At 42.8% G+C, this 24,441-nt stretch overlaps 1 protein-coding gene across 1 annotated transcript in view; it reads right to left on the reverse strand.

Annotated features, from left to right (window-relative positions):
* Positions 1-5,647: 5,647 nt before the first annotated feature.
* Positions 5,648-24,441, reverse strand: part of LOC115169770 (translation initiation factor eIF-2B subunit gamma) — a 52,382-nt gene continuing 33,588 nt past the window's right edge. The window contains exons 6-12 of the mRNA XM_029725695.1: positions 24,080-24,169; positions 21,210-21,343; positions 20,886-21,076; positions 20,504-20,566; positions 18,866-19,014; positions 10,533-10,636; positions 5,648-5,864 (exon numbers count right to left, since the gene is read on the reverse strand). Of these exons, the coding sequence (XP_029581555.1) occupies positions 5,812-5,864; positions 10,533-10,636; positions 18,866-19,014; positions 20,504-20,566; positions 20,886-21,076; positions 21,210-21,343; positions 24,080-24,169 (784 nt within the window). The 3' untranslated portion in view covers positions 5,648-5,811. The remainder of the gene's footprint in view (positions 5,865-10,532; positions 10,637-18,865; positions 19,015-20,503; positions 20,567-20,885; positions 21,077-21,209; positions 21,344-24,079; positions 24,170-24,441) is intronic.

The raw sequence follows: 24,441 nt of genomic DNA on the forward strand, positions 1-24,441 counted from the left end.
AAGGCAATAGAGTTTATTATAGAGTGAATGTAAGACATGTATACACCAGGATGGTGTAGGCCTGCACAAAAGCAATATAAAGTATAGATTATTTGTGCTCTATTGAATAAATAAATGCAGTCAGGAGTGAAAAAAATCCATGCACTTGTCTTGATAACCACTTTATTACAGGAAGTTTAATGACGACAAATGATTATGGTTGTCACACGTGACAATCAAGATGGGACAACAAACTGCTGATACATTAAATAAACTTGCTACTTGCACTTTGGATGTGTAACAGCAGCAATAGTTACCACTTTATGGAACCATTAAGGGTATTTCCCCCAGCTCTATAATCCTTTCATCTTGTACATTGTTCAAAAACTGTGAAGAGAATGACTTCACATTTAAATAGATTAGCACACACCTACATGACTGAGACATACTCTCTTTTAGTCTACGCATCATTTGGCCATTTTATAAAAACATTTCAGTTGGTGGATAACATGTAGCTTTCAACCCAGGCCTTCAAGATGACATTGGACTGCCAATTTGATTCCCTTTTTATTAATTTTTTTAAATGTGTGATACTTGAGAAGCATACATGTATAATTGCAACTATATCAGTATACATACACAATGTTAAATACTGTAGGGGATTTTTGATTTCATTCAATGCAAACCTCAGACTCCAGGTCTAGCCTACATACTGTGTGTGAGCATGGACAGAGATGAGTGGGAAAGGATATTCATATCATGGTGGCATGCAGGGGTGGTACTAGAGATCAGCTAGTTACTCAATTTGTTCAATTGGATGAGGGGAAAAGGCAACTGGAAATTGGAGCTAATGTGGAATGTGAGGAATTGCCCTGTGTGGTAGGGGGCCCCTTGAAGCCTAACAAACTGAGGGAGGTCTCGTCCGAGGTCTAGAGGCCTTGGATAAATAAACCCCAGAGATGACCATGCGCTGTCCAGATATCTGCCATCACACGGCCTCCCCACATAAACCGCTCCCTCTCGGGCCCTGGCCTGCCTGCCTAGCCCCGGTTCTGTATGTGCAATTGCAAAGTACGGAACCACTCTCGCACTCACGCATCACACGATCTGTGCTGCAGTTGACCGCGTGATTAGTTATCGTAAACCTAGGCGTGCTTGTATTTCTTTCTCATATGGACCAGTGGAGACGGGCACACATTCTACTAGGTTAGAGTTGACATGAACTGACAGGGCCAAATCATTTGCAGTTTACGTTAGCACCTAGAAAGTGGGATAAAATTGAGCTTCTTGGTGGTTTAGTTGTTATTTGTGAAATAGTACATGCAGAGAAGTTCAAGTTTTAAACGCTAAAAAGGCTGGTCTTCTGGACACAGATTAAGCATATTCCTGGACTAAAAAGCAAGCTCAATGGATATTCTCCCTTGAAATAGGTTTTTAGTCCAGGACTAGTCTTAGGGACCGCACACTCCGCACCGAATGTTGATCTGCCGTTCATCTGCAATTCTTTCACTTTTTGTTCGGCCCGGTGTGTTTAAGGGACCACCCGCCGGTAGGCATCTGACTGCTGACATTTTCGGCCAGTTTTCACTCGGTTTGCAAATTATGCCAGCAAATTACGTCTGGAGCGGCACTCTGTTCAGAGGTGCTAAGTACTCTCAGCTGGCAAACTCTACTGGTGTGTCCATGCCTTTAATATGTGTCCAGGAAACCAACCCATAAGGGTAGAACTTGGCATATTGGCAATTTTTGTACATCATGTGAAAGTCAACAAAATAAGTAACTTTAAAGTTTTGTAGATACATTCATTTCCATTTTCTTTACAACCGTACAACTACCTGTAACTTCATATGGCTGATAGGCTACTTATAACTTCATTGCTATTATGTGTGAATACAGCATTCCGGTAACCAGAACAATTACAATGTTCAACATGGTATAAGGTATTCAAACTTTTTCAGCAGGGAGCATATTTTTATGGCAAAATTTCTGGGGACCCGATTTTTTTCCCAAAGAATTTCTCACTCCACCCACCCCAAATCTAATGACACCTTAAAATCAGTACATTTAGACTTTAACATTAACAAATATCCTTCAATTAATTGCATTTTCATCTCTTATCAAAATGAAAAGAAACCAATAAATACATTTACTCAAAATTGAATTTTCTAATTAACTTTCCCAAAAACATGGAATATAGTCCCATACAATAACCAGTACTCTTGATTTGTTCCAAAAATAATTGGCGACCCCACTGCAGTTCCCCCCAAACTCACTAGGGGTCGCGACCCCGACTTTGAATACCACTGGTATAAGGGAAATGTATTTTTCGTTATTGCAACAGATTCATTCCATAAAGAGTGCACTAATTCCACTTTCAACCCACATTTGTCCACTTTTAAACAATATTTGTCCAAACAGAACCCATTACAATCTATTACAATCACTATTAACTAAATGGATTTCAGGTTTGAATAAATCAATAACCAAAACATATCACAATCATGTATTTGAATCAACAAGTGCCAAACCGTAATGATAACAGTGCAACAGTATTACAAGTAATAACAGTAGTATATTTACACAGTAATAAGCACGCAGCACAAATATGTGAACAATCCATGGAGGGACCTATTTACTCTTAAGTCATCCTCTATTCTTAGGTACTGTTTACTTCTACCGTTTACTCTTAAGTCATCTTTTTACTGCTGGTGTTTGAAGCAACAGAAAGACACAGCGAACTAAACCAATATTCATTGAGCGCATGTTTAATGAATGTTTACGAAGGGCTTTCTTAAGTATTCATAAGCCTAAAGGTGCATTGTAGCAGAATGACGTGTATATGTAAGCATTGAAGGGATGTGTCTTTAAAAGAAGAGACTTGCCACACAGCCAGAGATAAGATTCATTATGATAATGTATTTCTTTCCCCCTTTGTCATCGTAATGAATGGTTTGGTTCCCTTAAAGATGTATTGTCAGACTTTGGCAGGTGGCAACAATGGCAGAATTCAACTTTGTTTATGGGGCTCATCATTTATCTACCTATTATGTACCTATATTGTGAGGTGGGTTGGGGTTGAATTGAGAGAAAGCGAGGAGAACAGACTATAAATAAAATGCATTGACGTGTAGCCAGTGCACTGTGACATCATTGCATCACGATCCATTGAAACGTAATATGAAATGATGCACTGCTTTCGTCTTTGCAAGTTTAAAACTACAAACTGGTACACGTAAGCAAAGAGTATGTATCATATATCATCTGACAGGGACAGTTCAATCACCCAGAAGAGCTTTGCGTCCATAAAAGAAAACACATCACACAGGGGAATGCATTTAATCTGGCAACACTAAATAAAAATAGCCGGTTGCCAGACTGTCTGACAGACTCAATTAAATACATTAACTGGTGACAAAAGCTGTGCACATGGCCCAACATGGCTTTGTCTGGTCTGCTGACGATGGTGCAGATCATTTATCATACCTCTAACCTGCTGCACAGCTTGTTTAGCTAGCTGAAAGCCATGGTGGTTTACTACTGAGATATATCGGAGTTGGTGTGCCTCACGTTCCTATAGGTTATTATACTATACATGGATCCCCCCCCCCCCCACACCCTTTGTTAAAGTAGCATAAGCAAGTGTTATTTCTGTTGAGCTGCTTAAAAAGACACTGTGTGTGTGTGCTTCTGTGTGTTGGAGGTGGGCGTGAGGGTTGAAGGGAGGCATGGGGGACACAGCAGTGTCTCAAAAGGTAGGGCTGCAAAAAAGGGAGGAAATTAGTTTGTGCCTCAAGAACAGAGAAGACAAATTGAGGAAGTGTTCTGTTAATGTGTAGAGGTCAGCACCAGACATGAAGGTTTTTGCCACTTGGGTGGCCTAGCCAGTCTCTCACCCTCCAACACGCTCAGCCTGCCAGCCCCAAAACCACCCACCCCAAAAGTCCCAAACTCCACCACACACACACACACACTCCTCCCTTGGAGCAGAGCGGGTGACTGCCTATTTTGCTCCAAGCCCTGAAACTTATTTTCCCTCTCCCCCTAGATGTCATTTGGTCAGGGTGACCAGTACCCGGTTTGGCCTGGAAGTCAGGGCAGGGTACTCCTCCACAAGAACTGGTGTGCATCCCAAAAGGCACCCTAATCCCTATACTGATTTGATTTATTTACTGCACTACTAAATAGGGAATATGGTGCCATTTGGGACACAGGCTCTTGGACCAGCTCCTGGACAGTATTTATATTACTGTCTACATGTCATCTCCATTGGCTTCACAAGGACCACTGCACTTACACTACTTCCTGTAACTGCCAAAGGCACATTAAACCACTGCCTGCCTGTTAACATTAGCATCTTTATTTGGATTAGAGCCTGCCAACGTTCACGGCTAGCCATGCAGCTGAGCTGACAGAGGTACGGAGAGGTGTGGACAGAGGAAATCAACAATCATAAATAATAGCAGTGGTACATCTAGAAGACATTAAACATGAAGATTCAATTTCTTTTTATCGCTTTGAAAAAGTTCCCAAACTCTGTTGAGTGACCACTCTAATTAATTTAATCCTTTATAGTCTGTCCATGGTGGTGGGACTTGTTTTATCATAGTAACAAATAGCCCTATGGAGACTAACCCAGAGACAAGAGCTGATATATGATCTGTTGGATGACATCTGATCCCGAGCCCTGGAAAACACAAGCATCTGCCACATTCGGACCAGAGAGGTGGGGACTGACACTGAACAGGTTAACACCTAACTAACACAGTCACAAGAACTCAGGAGTTGGCTGCTGTATAAATATACAAACCTGGCTTTAAAAAACAACCCATGCCAGATCTCATAAATTGGACTTGATGCTCTCAGGTCAGAGGTAGCTGAAAGGGTTAAAGTTTAAAGCAGGAAGAAGAATGCAAAATAACATTGTTTAATTTATATTACCATTTATCTATGTATGCAAGTCTTTAAATAGCCACAAAAAAGGAGTCCTTTGAAGATTGTGGTTGGCAATTTCGATTACAACAATTTGTTTTACAATAACTTTTGTATCGGGACTTGAATCTATTTTCTGTATAAAAAAAAATTCAACACAAAAGTGAGTTGAAAGTTCAGTTATTATTCTAGCGTCACTAACGACAAAAACAAAAGAGAAAAGACAGACAACATAATTACTCTGCCAATGACGATAAATGACTTTATTGGTCACGGACACAATATGAAGCAGGCAGCTGTAAATCACAGGATTGACGGAGCATCTTCCTGGAGATCTGTCGTTGTTTGTGACTAAGGTACTTCAGACCTGTAATTTAAGAAATGCGCTGGTGAAAGAATGCAATAAATCGTTGACAGCAAAGAAGAAAAAAAGTCAAGAGACCAACTCCTAAATTTCTATCAGTTTGTGAACGTGGGAGGGATGTGTTACTTGATGAGATCTCACTGGGTGGTCCAGCCCACCATTTTTGTGTACAAATAAATGTAACCCCCAATGTGCTGCTCTGGTCCTCTGCTGCACCACACGGCACAGACACAGACTACCAGGCTGTATAGTCGTGTGAAGAAATGTATGTATAGACGACAACACACGGACCAAACAAACACTTAACAAAACTTTATAGAAATCACCCAGAAATAACAGACAAGACTCACACAAAGAACACCACTGAAACAGATCCATGGGATAAATAAAATTGCTTTTATTTGGACACAATGTAAAAAAAAAGACAATGAGATGGTGAGGTGTGGGACTGCCTGGTGGTCGGTTAGTTTGCCTCACTGCTGTGGTCTGTTGGATCGGCCAATAAGGTGTTGTTCCCGTCGCTCAGTCTTCCCCCTGGTCTAGATCTCCATCAGCTGGTCAGTTCCAACGATCACCTCGTTAGTCCTTTCATCTACAGGTGAGAAGAAACCTCTCACAATTAGACATTTGAGTTAGAAGATTATGACCCTTTGTTCTTCTGTAGAACCTAGTATTTGAGATGGACTGTATAATTAAGCAGGCCTAAGACCCCTAGACCTAGAGCGAGTGGTTCATTGGTTTTGTAAAACAACAGTGTTCGATAAACTCAAGTCAAGTTCTGGTCTTTGAAGTACTTTTCAAGCAGAAATTAAGTGTCACAAGGCAGTTAACATGCTCAACTCAGACAAAAAGTATGCAGTGCATTGCAAAAGTACACTGACCCTTTGGATTTCTTCACATTTAGTGTTACAAAGTGGGATTAAAATGGTAATTGTAATTTTTGGTAATATAATTGTAATCTACACAAAATACTCTGTCAAAGTGGGAGATGTTTTATATACACCACCGTTCAAATGTTAGGTGTCACTGAGAAATGTCCTTGTTATTTTAATGTTTGTCCATTAAAATAACATCAAATGGATCAGAAATACAGTGTAGACATTGTTAATGTTGTAAATGACTATTGTAGCTGGAAACGGCAGAGTTTTTCTGGAATATCTACATAGGCGTACAGAGGCCCATTATCAGCAACCATCACTCCTGTGTTCCAATGGCACGTTGTGTTAGCTAATCCAAGATTATAATTTTAAAAGGCTAATTGATCATTAGAAAACCATTTTGCAATTATGTTAGTACACATGAAAATGTGTTGATTAAATAAGTAATAAAAGTGGCCTTCTTTAGACTAGTTGACTATCTGGAGCATCAGCATTTGTGGGTTTGATTACAGGGTCAAAATGGCCAGAAACAAAGACTTTCTTTTGAAACTTGTCAGTCTATTCTTGTTCTGAGAAATTAAGGCTATTCCATGCGAGAAATTGCCAAATAACTGAAGATCTCGTACAACGCTGTATACTACTTCCTTCACAGAAAAGCACAAACTGGCTCTAACCAGAATAGAAAGAGGAGTGAGAGGCCACAGTGCACAACTGAGCAAGAGGAAAAGTACATTAAAGTGTCTGGTTTGAGAAACAGACGCCTCACAAGTGCTCAACTGGCAGCTTCATTAAATAGTACCCGCAAAACACCAGTCTCAACGTCAACAGTGAAGAGGCGGCTCCGGAATGCTGGCCTTCTAGGCAGAGTTCCTCTGTCCAATGTCTGTGTTCTTTTGCCCATCTTAATCTTCTCTTTTTATTGGCCAGTCTGTGATATGGCTTTTTCTTTGCAACTCTGCCTAGAAGGCCAGCATCCCAGAGTCGCCTCTTCACTGTTGACGTTGAGATTGGCCATATACCACAAACCCCTGAGGAAGCTTATTGCTATTATAAACTGGTTATCAACGTAATTAGAGCAGTAAAAATACATGTTTTGTCATAGCCATTGTATATCAGACCGTATATAATGGCTATCAGCCAATCAACATTCAGGGCTCGAACCACCCAGTTTATAATGGTGCTTTTAGAACAGCTACCTTTTTCAATGGCTGTGATGGGAGAAAACTGAGAATGGATCAACAACATTGTAGTGACTCAACAATAATGACCTAAATGACAGAGTGAAAAGAAGAATACAAAAATATGTATCTTGTATGCAACCAGCAAAGGAAGACACTTTACTGGTTGCGTAACACTTTTTGTTTGGGGAAAATCCAACACAGCACTGAGTAAATGCCTCCTTTTCAAGCATGGTGGTGGCTGCATCATGGTATGGGTATGCTTGACATCGGCAAATACTCTGGAGTTTTTCAGGATAAATAGAAACGTGATGAGGTAAGCACATGCAACATCCTAGAGGAAAACCTGCTTCAGTCTGCTTTACTCCAGAGACTAGGAGAGGAATTCACCATTCAGCAGACCAATAACCTAACACAAGGCCAACTCTACACAAGTTGCTTACCAAGAAGAAAGTGAATGTTCCTGAGTGGCCAAGTTACAGTTGTGACTTAAACCTGCTTGAAAATCTGTCAAGACTTGCTGTCTAGCCATGATCCCCAACATATTGACAGAGCTTGAAGAATTTTTAAAAGAATAATGGGCAAATATTGCACAATCCAGGTGTCTAAAGCTTTTATAGACTTACCCAAGAAGATTCACAGCTTTAAAAATCGATGCCAAAGGTGTTTCTAACATGCATTGATTCAGGGAACTGAATACTTATGCAACGACATCTTACTCATTTCATTTATCTTGAAAATGATATGATTTTTCTCCCACTTTGACATTAGAGTATTTTGTGTAGATTTAAAAAAAAGAAAAAAAAGAAAAAGCAAATTCAATCCATTTTAATCCCACTTTGTAACACAATAAAGGGAATACATCCAAGGGATCTGAATACTTTTACAAGGCACTGTATATTTTCATAACGTGCCAAATCATACACATTTCTAGGATTTCGACACTTTCCCTCTCAATATGACAGATGGACCAGGATTTCAGGAGAAAAACAAGGTGAACGCAGATGATTCTTTCCCTCACATAAGGACGATGCCTAACAGCCTATTGAAACAAACTCGAGGAGAGCCTGCTATCCATCCAGAGCAACACAGCTAATCCAAACTTAACTGGGGAAAGTGATTCACGATCCATATAAATACATTTTAGAGTGAAGGAATCCGAACAAAGGCTTTTGCATTCGGAGTTTGGAGGAAAGAGAAACAGAGCATGAAACACCAGGAGAGCAGTGCATTTCTAAGACACTGTGAGGGAGAGGAGGAAGAGGAGAGAAGAGCATATCTGTCTCCCTGAAGCACGGAGAACAGTCTTCTTTCTTTATGAAGCAGCAGCAACACCTGCAGAGTCCCACCGCCACCTGACTGACTGCTGTGCAGTCAGAAGACGTTTGTCTGTCTGTCTGTGGCTGCCTGACAGGGTGGTCTCTCTCCACAGACACTTCCATCTAACTGCTTTATGAGTGGAGGCGTAATGCTTTTACCAGTCATGCTCCTCATTTATCCTCTGACGAGAGAGGCGACCCACCTGATACGGATGGTGTTCAGAAGCAAACTGAGCCCGTGAGGAGCAACCGCTTCAGGGGATTTATATATAAAGCAACTGCTCTTTGTTTCATATGGATATCATTTCTGTAAAAGAGAACCCACTGTTCACAGTATGCACGTAATATGTATGTATACACAGTGGGCCAATAGCTTGGGGTGATAGTAGTCAAAGCTGTATGTCTGATGGATAGCCATGAATAGGACCACCCTGTGAAGCCAGATTGAAAGGGAAAATAAATGCCTTTTACTTCAAAACGAAGTGTTAGTATATCAATCCGAGACAGTCACTATAGTAGAGAAGGCTGTATCTAAGCACTATCCAACCTTACGGCGAAGGCAAAGTTCAGGTTTAACATCTAATTTGGCCTTAATTATCCATATCACGTAAGAAGAAAAAAAGAACAGTACTTTTTATATCATTAAGATTAAACTATTCAAATTGAAGGGGAACTTGGCACTTTGATATGATGAGTCAAAGTGCTTTTGACTTCAGAACTTAAAAGAGAACGGTTGTTGGCATCCTCCGGGCTATTTCGAGACTTTATGGCAGTTATTATAAGTGATGCTTTTATAATGATAGGTTATATTAACCTCTGCTCTGTGGCACTCTGTTAGCCTTTTTTCAGGGGCTATCTTTGAATTGTGCTCTCTTGCTGTGCTGTGCTTTAAGCTTATAGGAGTTAGGTGGTGTTGGTGGCGAGGGAGGGGGATGGGGGGATGCTGGGCTGGGGGGGCTGAGTGTATGGGAAGTACAAGGATCTAGCTTGTAATTTGGGATTTCTGGGAGCCGTTCCATAAGCCAGTGCTTTCCAGGTTATGGCAGGCTAATCAGGTCCAGTCGCACTCCGATAACCATGCCGGGCTGGGAAGTTGGATGGGCAGGGTGGAAGGGGGTCGGTTGGGAGGGAAGTAAATGTTGCAGTATTTGGTGCAGGGGGCCGTGGTGTAGCAACACCCTGTTGTTCAGTCAATTAGGCTGAGCAGGACTTGGACATCTTAGGGGCGCCCCTGACAGTGTCATTGATGGAGAGGTTAGAGACCAGGCCAGGACCACCCGGAATTCAACAGCCACCAGACACCCTCCCCCCCACCTCACAATCCCCAAAACACACACACACACACAAACATACAAACACACAGGAACACACACACAACCCCCCAGCTTGATCAAGGACTATGGACAAGGGGATTAAGAATATTCCAAAAATAGGGTTAGGTTTAAATGCGCTTTAAGAAGGAGAATAAATCGCATGGCACACGCAGGCGCGCGCCACACACACATTCACCCAGTCACATAAACATTGACCCACACAAGTTCACACCCAATAATCCCAATTTCAACTTTTGGAGCATTCCTCCTGGCTACAATACTACATGACTTGTAGCATGTGTCATTTCCTCCTGTTGAGGGATGCAAAATTCAGGTATCTTTCTCAAACTTCAATTTTTTTCCCAGAAATCCCGGTGGGAAGTTTCCTGGATTTCCTACTTATTCTCTCCTGATTCGAGGAATCTACCAAACAGGATTTCTGGAAAACTTGGGAAATTTTGGGGCACTGGAATCTTGCAACCTGCGGTATACTAGTGCTGCTAGATAGAGTAGAGGGGAGTGGGACTGTGTATGATAGCAAGGTGAGATGAGGCAGTAGGTAGTATGCTCACCATCTGGCTCTATGCGCTGGGCACTCCCCACCAGGCAGTATTTGATGTCTGCACCTCGGCCAATCACAGCATTACTGCAGATCACACTGCCCTGGATGTTACACCTGTAGAACAAACACAGAGCAGCATCAGCTGTCAGTCCCCCTTGAGAACTAGTACACTATCACACTGTGCAGCTTGTGGGTATCTGTGAAGACATCACAACAGAGTTGATTTCTGGCCAGTGGACACTGACATAACACAGTCAAAATCCTGGTTTTATGTACTGTTTAAACATCTACTCCAATTTCAAAAAGGCCGTTTTCTGGATGAACAGTAACATTGTCCCGTTGTCTGTGGCTGCTTTAAACTGCACAGGCTCACACACAGACACACACGCACACTAATATTTTCCTGGGATCACTTTGGCACTATAAAAACTGTATAACTTTATTTGCCCAGTTTGATGTTTACTTGACATGCCTGGGCCAGGCCAGGTTTTTTTTCAGAGTGGAAGAAGAACAGATTTACAATGAACATTTCTCTTTCATGTCTTCAGCTAATTGCACAGCTGAGGGAGGTCCTTGTTCTTTCCTGCCTCTGACCCCCCTTAAAAGGAAACATGATCCCTCAGAGTTTTCAGCTGTCTTGTTTTATTTTCCTAAAGAGACTAGATTAGCGTCAGTGTTTCCCCTGTATTCATTCATTGTTGCCGCCACACCAATTATTTTATTTATGGAAAAATGCTTTCAGTCTAAAATGGCTAAAACTAGACAAAGTATGCAGAAAAGATAATTGACATATATTTTTATTATAATCTTTGAGAAGTAGAAATCACAAAAAAAAGCTAGACAGTGTGAAAATAGAAAATTCAAAAAACGATGAATTAAGGAATATTTTGGTCATGGCTGGATTACTAATGGGGCAGGCAGGGCACATGCCCAGGGGGCCTGATTGGGGTTCCCATTGGTTTAGTTAGAATGGTTGAGCATAAGAACATAGAATTAGCCATGGCAAAATGCATAGAATTGCAGGAAATTAGTTCACACTGCACAATTTCCTCTCAGCTCCATGGAAAAATGTATCGAATTGCAGGAAATTAGTTGAAAAACAGATTTCTCTCTCCAACACCAATTCCAGAACAATTTAAGCCGCACAAACGAGCTGACCACAGCCATTACCACACCGCCCACCACCAAAGACCCTATCGATCCAAAAACACCTGAACAATCTGGCCTCAAATCCCCCGCAAAAGTTACCAGCGCTGCTAAAAAAAACCTAGAGGAAAGGCTGAGCATGCATATTGAATAACAACACCAGCCTCTACCTCGAGTGTGCAAATTATACACCATCAACATTTAAAATACAACAATGCCATTGTCAGGGCTCCCGAGTGGCGCAGCGGTCTAAGGCACTGCATCTCAGTGCAAGAGGCGTCACTACTGTCCCTGGTTCGAATTATATATATATATATATATATATATATATATATATATATATATATATATATATTTTTTTAAAATTTCACCAGGTAGGCCAGTTAAAGAACAAGTTCTCATTTACAACTGCGACCTGGCCAAGATAAAGCAAAGCAGTGCAACAAAAAACAACAAAGTTACACATGGGATAAACAAAAGTACAGTCAATAACAACAGAAAAATCTATATGCAGTGTGTGCAAATGGAGTAAGGAGGTAAGGCAATAAATAGGCCATAGTAGCGAAGTAATTACAATTTAGCAAATTAACACTGGAGTGATAGATGTGCAGATGATGATGTGCCAAAGAGCAAAAAAAGTAAAAAACAATATGGAGATGAGGTAGGTAGTTGGATGGGCTATTTACAGATGGGCTGTGTACAGCGGTAGCGATCGGTAAGCTGCACAGATAGCTGATGCTTAAAGTTAGCGAGGGAGATATAAGTCTCCAACTTCAGCGATTTTTGCAATTCGTTCCAGTCAGCAGCAGAGAACTGGAAGGAAAGGTGGCCAAAGGAAGTGTTGGCTTTGGGGATGACCAGTGAGATATACCTGCTGGAGCGCGTGCTACAAGTGGGTATTATTATGGTGACTAGTGAGCTGAGATAAGGCAGAGCTTTACCTAGCAAAGACTTATAGATGACCTGGAGCCAGTGGGTCTGGCGACGAATATGTAGCGAGGGCCAGCCGACGAGAGCATACAGGTCGCAGTGGTGGGTGGTATATGGGGCTTTGGTGACAAAACGGATGGCACTGTGATAGACTGCATCCAGTTTGCTGAGTAGAGTGTTGGAGAGTGTTGGCGAAGTCGAGGATCGGTAGGATGGTCAGTTTTACGAGGGTGTTTGGCAGTGTGAGTGAATGAGGCTTTGTTGGAAAATAGGAAACCGATTCTTGATTTAATTTTGGATTGGAGATGCTTAATATGAGTTTGAAAGGAGAGTTTACAGTCTAGCCAGACACCTAGGTATTTGTAGTTGTCCACATATTCTAAGTCAGAACCGTCCAGAGTAGTAATGCTAGTCGGGCGGGCAGGTGAGGGCAGCGATCGGTTGAAATGCATGCATTTAGTTTTACTAGCGTTTAAGAGCAGTTGGAGGCCACAGAAGGAGTGTTGTATGGCATTGAAGCTCGTTTGGAGGTTTGTTAACACAGTGTCCAAAGAAGGGCCAGATGTATACAGAATGGTGTCGTCTAGGTAGAGGTAGATCAAGGAATCACCCGCAGCAAGAGCGACATCATTGATATATACAGAGAAAAGAGTCGGCCCGAGAATTGAACCCTGTGGTACCCCCATAGAGACTGCCAGAGGTCTGGACAACAGGCCCTCCGAATTGACACACTGAACTCTATCTGAGAAGTAGTTGGTGAACCAGGCGAGGCAGTCATTTGAGAAACCAAGGCTGTTGAGTCTGTCGATAAGAATATGGTGATTGACAGAATCGAAAGCCTTGGCCAGGTCGATGAATATGGCTGCACAGTACTGTCTTTTATCAATGGCGGTTATGATATCGTTAGCACCTTGAGTGTGGCTGAGGTGCACCAGCTCGGAACCCAGACTGCACAGCGGAGAAGGTACGGTGTGATTCGAAAATGGTCAGTGATCTGTTTGTTTACTTGGCTTTTGAAGACTTTGGAAAGGCAGGGCAGGATGGATATAGGTCTGTAACAGTTTGGGTTTAGAGTGTCACCACCTTTGAAGAGTGGGATGACTGCGGCAGCTTTCCAATCTTTAGGAATCTCAGACGATACGAAAGAGGTTGAACAGACTAGTAATAGGGGTTGCAACAATGGCGGTGGATAATTTTAGAAAGAGAGGGTCCAGATTGGCTTGCCCAGCTGATTTGTACGGGTCCCGGTCTTGCAGTTCTTTCAGAACATCTGCTATCTGGATTTGAGTGAAGGAGAAGCTGGGGAGGCTTGGGCAAGTAGCTGCGGGGGGTGTGGAGCTGTTGGCCAGGGTTGGGGTAGCCAGGTGGAAAGCATGGCCAGCCGTGGAGAAATGATTATTGAAATTCTCAATTATCGTGGATTTATCGGTGGTGACAGTGTTTCCTAGCCTCAGTGCAGTGGGCAGCTGGGAGGAGGTGCTCTTATTCTACATGGACTTTACAGTGTCCCAGAACTTTTTGGAACTAGAGCTGCAGGATGCAAATCTCTGCTTGAAAAAGCTAGCCTTTGCTTTCCTAACTGACTGTGTGTGTATTGGTTCCTGACTTCCCTGAACAGTTGCATATCGCAGGGACAATTCAATGCTAGTGCAGTACGCCACAGGATGTTTTTGTGCTGGTCAAAGGGCAGTCAGGTCTGGAGTGAACCAAAGGCTATATCTGTTCTTAGTACTACATTTTTTTAAAGGGGCATGCTTATTTAAGATGGTGAGGAAATTACTTTTAAAAAACAACCAGGCATCTTCTACTGACGGGATGAGGTCAATATCCTTCCAGGATCCCCGGGCCAGGTCAATTAGAAAGGCCATTTCGCAGAAGTGTTTTAGTGAGCATTTGACAGTGATGAGGGGTGGTCGCGGACCCATGACCGCGGACCCATGACGGATGCAGGCAATGAGGCATTGATCGCTGAGATCCTGACAGCAGAGGTGTATTTGGACATTAGGATGGCCGGGGTGTTAAGCATATCCCAGTTTAGGTCACCTAGCAAAACAAACTCTGAAGATAGATAGGTGGCAATCAATTCACATATGATGTCCAGGGCACAGCTGGGAGCTGAGGGGGGTCTATAACAGGCGGCAACAGCGAGAGACTTAATTCTGGAGAGATTGATTTTTAAAATTAGAAGCTCAAACTGTTTTGGCATAGACCTGGAAAGTATGACAGAACTTTGCAGGTTCTCTCTGCAGTAGATTGCAACTCCTCCCTCTTTGGCAGTTCTATCTTGACGGAAAATGTTGTAGTTTGGGATGGAAATCTCAGAATTTTGGGTGGCATTCCTAAGCCAGGATTCAGACACGGCAAGGACATCAGGGTTGGCGGAGTGTGCTAAAACAGTGAGTAAAACAAACTTAGGGTGGAGGCTTCTGATGTTAACATGCATGAAAGGAAGGCTTTTACAGTTACAGAAGTCAACAAATGAGAGCGCCTGGGGACACGCAGGGCCTGGGTTAACCTCTACATCACCCGAGGAACAGAGGAGGAGTAGGATGAGGGTACGGCTAAAGGCTATCAAAAAACTGGTCGTCTAGTGCGTTGGGGACAGAGAATAAAAGGAGCAGATTCTGGGCATAATGTACAGACAGCGGTATGGAAGGGTGCGGGTACAGTGGAGGTAAACCTAGGCATTGAGTGACGATGAAAGAGGTTGCATCTCTGGAGGCACTAGTTATGCTAGGTGAGGTCATCGCATGTGTGGGAGGTGGGACAAAAGAGGTATCTGAGGCATGTTGAGTGTGGCTAGGGGCTCCGCAGTAAAATAAAACAATGATAACTGTCCTTAACAACAGTATACAAGGCATATTGACATTAGAGAGAGACATAAAGCGAGGCATAAAGCAATCACAGGTGTTGATTGGGAGAGCTAGCTAAGACAACAACGGGGAAGACAACAACAGCTAATCAGCTAAGACGACAACAACAGGTAAAATGGCGATGAATGGGCAGAGAGGGTCAGTTAACTACACACGGGGCCCGAGTTCGAGGCTGGGGCTGACAGACAGATAAAATAAACCAAATGGAGTACCATGATTAATGAACAGTCCAGCAGGCATCAGCTATGTAGCCAGGTGATCATAGGGTTCAGTGAACAGCAATAGATGAAACAGGGAAGCCGTTAGGTAGTCGTTACTACGCTAGCAAGCGGGAGACACAGCGTTCATAAAGATAGCAGGCCTGGGCTAGCAGAAGCATCTTCACCGACGTCCGGCAAAGGCCGGTTGAGGGCACAACGAACGGAATTACATCGGCAGACCAGTCGTGATGGATCAGCGGTGCTCCTTTTCGACAAAGGGTCCAGGCCAATTGGCAAAAGAGGTATTGTAGCTGGAGTAATTTTGTTTGCTAGCCGGGAGATGCACCTGGCTCGAGGCTAACTGGTGCTAGCTTCGGGACAAGGGCGTTAGCCACTATAGCCACTCAGTAGCAGCTAGCTAGCTGCGATGATCCAATGCGAAGGTCCAGAGCTTATGGCAGGAATCTGGTTATTTAGTGGCTTCTAGTCGTGTTAGTGAAGAGTCCGGGAGGCATCATCTGTGTAGCCGAGTGATCATAGGGTCCACTGAGCAGGCCGGGAGATGGGCCTGGCTCAAGGCTAGCTTCAGGGCTGGGCCACTCGGTAGCAGCTAGCTAGTTGCAATGATCTGGAGTAATGGTCCAGAGCTTAAGGCAGGAATCTGGCGATGTAGTGGAGAAAAGCAGTCTAGTATGCTCAGGGTTGATATCGTGCTGTGCAAACTGGCGGGTATCATCCAGGCTAAAAGCGGCTGGTGTCAGAGCTAAAGCTAAAGGCCGCTAGCAGTGGCTAACAATGACCAAATAGCTAGTAGCTAATTAGCTGGTTAGCATCTGATGGAGGTTCTAGCTTTTAGGTTCTAAAAATATCAGATCCGTATCACATTGGGTGAGGCGGGTTGCCGGAAGGTATATTTAATTTAAAAATGAAAAAAAGAGATTGAAATATATACTAAAAAGATGAAAAAAAACAAACATCCAGGCTGAATCACATCCGGCCGTGATTGGCAGTCCCATATGGCGGCGCACAATTGGCTCAGCGTCGTCCGGGTTTGGCCGGGGTAGGCCGTCATTGTAAATAAGAATTTGTTCTTAACTGGCTTACATAGTGAAATAAAGGTAAAAACATTTTGAATAAAATAAAAATGTAATTCCATATCGTCAGGTTTGTTTTGTTGTGGACATGCAGTAAAGACACGTTACATTTAATTTTTTTTACATTTTAGTCATTTAGCAGACGCTCTTATCCAGAGCGACTTACAGTAGTGAATGCATACATTTCATTTCATGCATTTTTTTTTTTGTACTGGCCCCCCGTGGGAATCGAACCCACAACCCTGGCGTTGCACACACCATGCTGGCGTTGCAAACACCATGCTCTACCAACTGAGCCACATCCAAATTGTTTCTTCATACCTTTGGTTGTGCAGTTTAAGTTTGATCAATAAAAAAAAGAGGAAATCAATGAACCTCATTTTCAGGATTTAATCTCATCTTCCCATATGTAACTGTCATAGTGAAACTCCAGATCCTGGGTGGCAGGCAGAAGCATGCTAAATCTCAGTACCAGCAGTTGGAAAGACTCTGAGGTAGTGGTGGTAGTGTGTTGGGTTAGGGTTAGGGTAGCAGAGCTGGGGGAACCAACAGATTGAGCTCTGTGGGGCGGGCTGAGGAGCAACATGCATGAGCCTCTGACACGCTAGGCCCTGCATCCACTCACACAGGCAGGTTTGTATTGGCTGCTGTTGCACAGAGGGCATTCTATTCAGGTGGTGGTGGTAGGGTTGGAGGGAGAGTGGGGTGAGGAGGGAGGGAACCCGGCTGGGGGGGTGGATGGCAATTGGAGATTACAAGGATTGGAGTTTTAAACAGAGAGACCACCAAAGAAGCCCAACTGAAACACCACTAATTACTAACACTATGCTCCTCCTTGCTGTGAGCCACCCCCCCCCCCCCACCTTAACCACCCACCTCTTCCGCCGGCCTCCCTCGACCCCCCAAATATCCTTAGCTTTGTAAACAAGCCCTCCTACATGCAAACAAAGGGCCCAAAAATGCAAGTGCCTTCTTTAACATGTCAGGGATTTACTAATCCCCTCTTACATTTTTTTTATGTTGTGAAGGAATTGCCATTTCTTTCTTTTTCTGCACTAACTGGGACATGAGGGTACACACACTGGCTCTGGCCTCCCTGTCTTTAAGAGGGACTGTGCTAAAGCCTAACTCTGCCAGTTAAAGCTCTTCCCCAGGATTTGAGGATGTCTGAATTTAAAATAACAGACTCCTTTTCTACTTCTCAGTGGTCGCTCTCCTGCGATTCATGTCATGCATGCAGTTTTAAATCACCAGCCAGGACATCCTTTCAACCGACCAGCACGAGTGAAAATACTTTAATTAAAAATGTCTCCCAATGCTAGACTGAAAAAAAACCCAATTCATAGTAGATTTACTTTCTAGAGTCAGCAATCCACCCACAATAAATGGTTGAATATGAAACTTTCAAGGAAGAGTTTTTTTTTTTATCCCAAAAGTTTTGGTGCAAATATGTTCACAAGTCTATCAACTCACTGTGCAACAACTTGTGAGTTATATGGATGAAGTGAAATACGTTGTTGCTGAGAATCCAGAAGTTTAACCGTGTATATTCATCACCTATGTGTTTTGTATTGCATTGTAAGCATGCTCTGGTTCACTGCACACCAATGGACATTGTCAACATAGAGTTCTCCATTTTACCCACATATCACATAAAACAAGCCTCAGTCAGTCCCCTCGCACTGCAGCCATCTCCCTCCCTGTTCCCCTTTGTCCTCTCTCTCCCTCTACACTGGCCTCTGAAACCTACTTGTCTTCTCTCTCCCTCTACACTGGCCTCTGAAACCTACTTGTTCCCCTTGGTCCTCTCTCTCCCTCTACACTGGCCTCTGAAACCTACTTGATCCCCTTGGTCCTCTCTCTCCCTCTACACTGGCCTCTGAACCTACTTGATCCCCAATGTGGTTCAACACTATACTAGGCTTAATTGGGGAAGGGAGTTGACTGCCCAGCCTTTTCCAAATGGAAATAAATAACATTGTTTCTTCCACTGCTTTCTCTCCACCATAAAGTATCATCTGTGACTATCAGGTAAAATGACTGTCCTAAGGGCTCAGTGGTAGAAATGGTCCAAATCTGTATACAGTAGACTCTACTCACCCCTCCTCGATTGTGACTCCATGCATGATGATGGAGTTGGTTACTTTGACCTTCTCCCTGACGGTGGTAGACACTCCGATCGTCGATCTCTTGATGGATGTCTTGTCTGAGATCTGACAGGAAGCTCCTATTATGCTGTCTGCACCAATCTAACAGACAATAGGCAGACGTGGTAGAACATTGTCAGTAAAAAGATAATAAGCAGAAAAGACCACAGCAGAATTTACATTTCGCTCTGATCCCTTCCTACACTTTACTCTATTAGTGAGTCAAATTCCAGTGTAAAATTTTTTACTCTTTATATATCTGTTAATGAGAGAAAAGAGAGAACAACTATAAGATGATATTTTAAAACTCAAATGTGTACGACAGTTGAGAAAGCAGTTTGAACATGGAGAGGCAACCTACAAATGTAGGACCTTAATTTGAGCCAGTTTGCTACAGCAGGAGAATAATCCTGCAGCAACAGGAAATGTGAATTATTATCTGGATTATAATTAATGGACATTTTTGTAGGGTTTGATACATTTTTTGTAAGGGAAAATCAAATCTGTAATTTCAGACTTGGAAATTACAAACTTCAGAAGCCTTTTTAAACCTCAAATACACTACAAGTTAAACATTTCCTGCATTGCAGGAAAGTTCTCCTGCAACACAGTGATCAAATTAAGATCCTACATCTGTAAGGGCGATTTCACACATATTGTAGTTCTGCGCTATAGTTCGAATAAGAATTAGACAATTTTTTACATTGTATTTTTTTCATTTGGTCCGGTTGGTTTCACATTGCCAAATGACAAACAAACTAAAATGCCTAAACAAAGCCTCGTGACTGATATTGATTACTAAATTGTTGGGCATGTGACAATAAACAAAGTGTTCAGGCAAGTTATTTGTTTATTGGGGAAAAATGTGCACGTTAAATTCATCTATGATTATCAAGAAGCATAACTTGTGTCCCAAACTTCATACTACTTTCCCTTGGTCTTTCAACAACATGCGGGAGGAGGAAACAGCGCAATGGCCGCTCTAACTGCAACGTGAGTAGGCTATATTCAGAAGCGTATAGCCCAGTCTCCCCTAATCTGCATCGGATGCACTCATACGTGCTCCGCTCTTCAGACTGTTTCAGATATATCAAGTTATGGTTGGCTACAGTTAAAGATGTACATGGCCGTACAGCAGTGTTCTAGAATATACTTTCATAGATTTCGAATTCTCAGCGCGGCTCAAGCAATTAATCCAACCATTGCCACATTCAAATGATTAAGAGCCGTGTACGCGGATACACGTTGGTTGGACATGTTGGGGAGGTGCGAAGGTCGGGCTGTGCGTCCCCAGCGGGATATGTCACAATGGGAAGCCGGACTATCGCGGATCCCAATCTGAATTGAGTTTTACTCATAAATCCTCTATGACACCTACAGTATCTTACCGCATAGACAACTAACAAGAATACCATGTGACTCACCAAAGCACACTCACTCTAATGTCACCCTCACTCACCAGAAACTCTCAATCCTGCGAATGACTCACTCTCCAACTCAGTCAGAAAATCCACATTGTACCAGACGTCTAAGAAAACCACCCATCTAGCTACTCTTAGTGCATTCCCTGTTGGTCATAGTAGCTACTCACCAGACAGCGCTCAGAGACCACTGCTGATGGATGGACTGCAGGCTCATCAAACAGCTTAGGGGCCTGGAACACAGGAGAGAAAATGGATGAGGATAAAGCAATACTGTCAGTCATGTTCAGGGATCATCCTTATCATTGAAATATATGAACATTTCTTTTATTTTTTTGTGCCATCTAGCAGACGTTCTTATCCAGAGCGACTTATAGCAGTGAGTGTGTACATTTTCATATATATATATTTTTTTTCTTCAAAAAATGATTGTGGGAATCAAACCCACAACTCTGGCGTTATGTTGGTCACAGAGCCTGCTATTAAACTAGGTTTTCTGTAAAATAACCAAGACCGTCACATTTTATACACAGTGTCCCTTCACTCACTCACCAGGCGATTGGCTTCGATGTAGGCTGCTAGCGTGTTGACGCGGTAACATATTCCTTCGTCCATGATGTGCACGTAGCAGCGCAGGCGTCCTCCGTGGTAGGCCTCGCTCATGTCCCCACGGTGGTCATTCCAACAGGACCTCTCCTGGGTTAGATGCAGCAGCTCCTCATCCCTGGATGAGATCTGGATCTCTACACACATATTTCAGCAGATACACACAGGTGAATGTGTGTGTGTGTGTGTGCGCGCATGAACATGAAGTGTTACAACCTAGCTATGGAAAGTCTAAATGTTCAAGCCAACTCTATTTGGAATGTTCATTACCTAAGTTTACATTGCTATCGTTTTTCTTTAGGTTCTGATGAGTTTCATCGTTGACCTTCGGAGAGTTGGTGGATTTAGAGAACTGTTTGCGGACCAGATACGGGACTAACTCTCCTCGAATCGAAGAGATTGATCTTTGAGAGAAAAACAAAACAAAATACATAGTTACTGAATTGCTGAAATAGTACAGTCACTGAAAGTAAAAAGGTACATTTTACCTTCATGAAGTGTGTAACCTTTGACCCTCAAATCTTTTGAAGAGTAATAACAGAATTAGTAGAGCGGGCATAGAAATCTGACCATGGCAATTGACCTGAATGGGGAAGCAAATTCTACTTCTATGAGTAATAAATGTCAGCGTAGGTTGAGTGAGATATTTCCTCATGGTCAATCCAAATGATAGAAGTAGGAAGTAGGGAGATGGGCGTGAGAAGGGGGACAATTCCTTTGAGTGTACATGGTTAATGTCCATGTACTGAACACTCTCACAAGCTGAAGGCCCAACTCTGGCATGACGGTTTTATGCTAACCAGAAAAGAAACAACCACGATCATTTCACGGTGTACACGTTCAAGGGTTTCCTAACAGGTAAAAAAATAAGGCTGAATCAAGGTTTCAAACATCCAAGTAAGCCCTGTAGGCAATTTTAATTTCTCCTCCTCCTCACTTCTGCACTGCACTCCTTGTCCCTCTCCAACTCTCCTCCTCACTCTCTTTTTAGTTTCTTTGAAGGGAGATTAGAATTTCCATCTGAATGCTGAGAAAGAAACAACAGTTACTCTGTCTATTTTTCTCCATGAGCGCTCCACAGCAGAGCAGCTTCAAAAGAGAGAAGAAGAGCGAGAAACAGGGCGAGAAAGAGAGGGGGAGAGAGAAAGATAGCGAGAGAGAGCGGGAGAGAGAGAAAGAGAGGAAAAGAGGAGAATGTGAAAGAAAAGGAAGCTGAATTTAAAGTCAACCTACTTTGATGAGGGAGAGAAATAAAAAAGGGGGTAGTGGTTTTGGGGTCTCCTGAGTCTGGACGGCAGATTAGATTAAATTATATTTATATCAGGAGGACTGGTGAATAAATAGGGCTCCCGAGTGGCGCATCTCAGTGCTAGAGGTGCTAGAGGCGTCACTACAGACCCTGGTTTGATTCCAGGCTGTATCACAACCAGCTGTGATTGAGAGTCCCATAGGGCGGAGCACAATTGGCCCAGCGTCGTCCGGGTAAGGATTTGGCTGGGGTAGGCCGTCAACTGATTTACCTAGTTAAATAAAGGTTAAATTAAAATATGTCAAAGCAATGGGAAGCAGCAGGAACAAGCGGCTGCGTTGTTGCATATTTATGTAAATCCCCGGTAGAAAATGTATATTTGAAGGGAAAGGGATCGAGGTAGTGAGTCAATGTACTCTCCAATTAATGCCACCTGTGCGTATTTTCAACACCACTTAAAGGAGCTGCTGGGTCTCCTCACAATACCAGTTTAACAAGCATAAAGGGACTGGGGGCCTAGACTGGGGGTGGGTGGAGGAGTAGAAGGGTGGAGCTTCTGCTTTTGGTCTTGCTGGTGGGGGTGGGGGTGGGTGGGGGGGAGGAATCACCTGCCTAGGATGTATGGGCTGGAGAATGTGAGTAGATTAATGTAACACAATTAGAAATATAGGTTACATCAATAGGACGTACATTTATCAAAGTGAGATGCATTTCAACTAAGTGAGGCATCTAACAACGCATTTAATTGCTTGGCCTGGATTTGAATGATCAGGTGTATATCTTTAAAATTGTGGATCATTTGATCTGGTGGTGGTGGCTACAGAGCTCCTATAAATTACATCTATATGTTATAAGCTTTAAGTAAATCTGTGGTGGTGGCCCTATTATATATGGTAACCCAAACATTTAAAATGGGCAATAAACAGACTTTCTGATTGGTCCAAAGTGATTGCACTTGAAAAGAAGTAGTACAAGAAGTATGAGGAAGTGAGATGATCACCACAGTTGTGATTGAGGTGTACCTCTGACACTAACGCCCAAGGGGGCTAAAAGCCTAATAAACTGCTCAAGTGGCACATTGTAAAACAAATTAACACCTAACAAGAATACATACCAGTCTCAAAGCCTTTCCACAGTCACAGTCTGTTCATATATTAACTCCAATTCAACACGCATGCAACTTGGCAAGAAAGGTGCCATTCGCTATTTCACCTGTATCTAGCAACACACTGTATTCACATTTATGTTGATGGTTATTGGTACCTTTTAAAAAATAATTTGATATACACTGAGTGTAGAAAACATTAGGAACACCTTCCTAATATTGAGTTACACCCACTTTTGCCCTCAGAACAGCCTCACTTTGTCGGAGCATGTACTCTACAAGGTGTCAAAAGCGTTCCACAGGGATGCTGACTCATGTTGACTCCAATGCTTCCCACAGTTGTGTCAAGTTGGCTGGATGTCCTTTGGGTGGTGGACTATTCTTGATACACACGGGAAACAGTTCTTGACACAAAATGGTGCGCCAGGAACCTACTACCATACCCCTTTCAAAGGCACTTAAATCTCGTCTCGCTCATTCACCCTCTGAATGGCACACATACACAATCCAAGTCTCAATTGTCTTAGGTTAAAGAAGGATTTTTAAGCCTTTTCTCCTCCCCTACACTAATTGAAGTGGATTTAACAAGTGACATCAATAAGGGATCATAGCTTTCATCTGGATTCACCTGGTCAGTCTATGTCTACTGTTTAGTACACTCAGTGTACATTTAACATAAAACACATTTGTGATGACACGCAAAAAGGTTGACATGCAAAAGTTCATACACAAAGGCTACGTCCAATTTAGGACGCTACCAAAGTCAAACATGCGAAAAGGCCTCACTTGTTATCAGCGAGGAAGTCGACCACAGACTTCTTCAGGCAGTACAGGTGGGCATCCACAAGGCCAGTTTTGATGTGCATCTTTGGATGTCTGAATGAAAGAGACACAGACGTGGGGGGTAAATCAAATCACATTCAAACTAAAAAGCTGGGGAGTTGTACATGACATTGCTCTATACCAGTGTAAAAACACAGTAGTTGTAATACAACAATTGTAAAGGCACGTTCTATGACATACGTTAACAATTAGTTTGGTGTTAAAGGGATTTTTGTTTTTACCCAGGTGGATTAAGGATTAGTCCCAATTTCACTTTTGTAATTCTACTAGAGTTGTGTGTTACTTACTACACAGGTATAACTTCA

The sequence above is a fragment of the Salmo trutta genome, chromosome 31 (assembly GCF_901001165.1).
Source record: "Salmo trutta chromosome 31, fSalTru1.1, whole genome shotgun sequence".
NCBI classification, from domain to species: Eukaryota; Metazoa; Chordata; class Actinopteri; order Salmoniformes; family Salmonidae; genus Salmo; species Salmo trutta.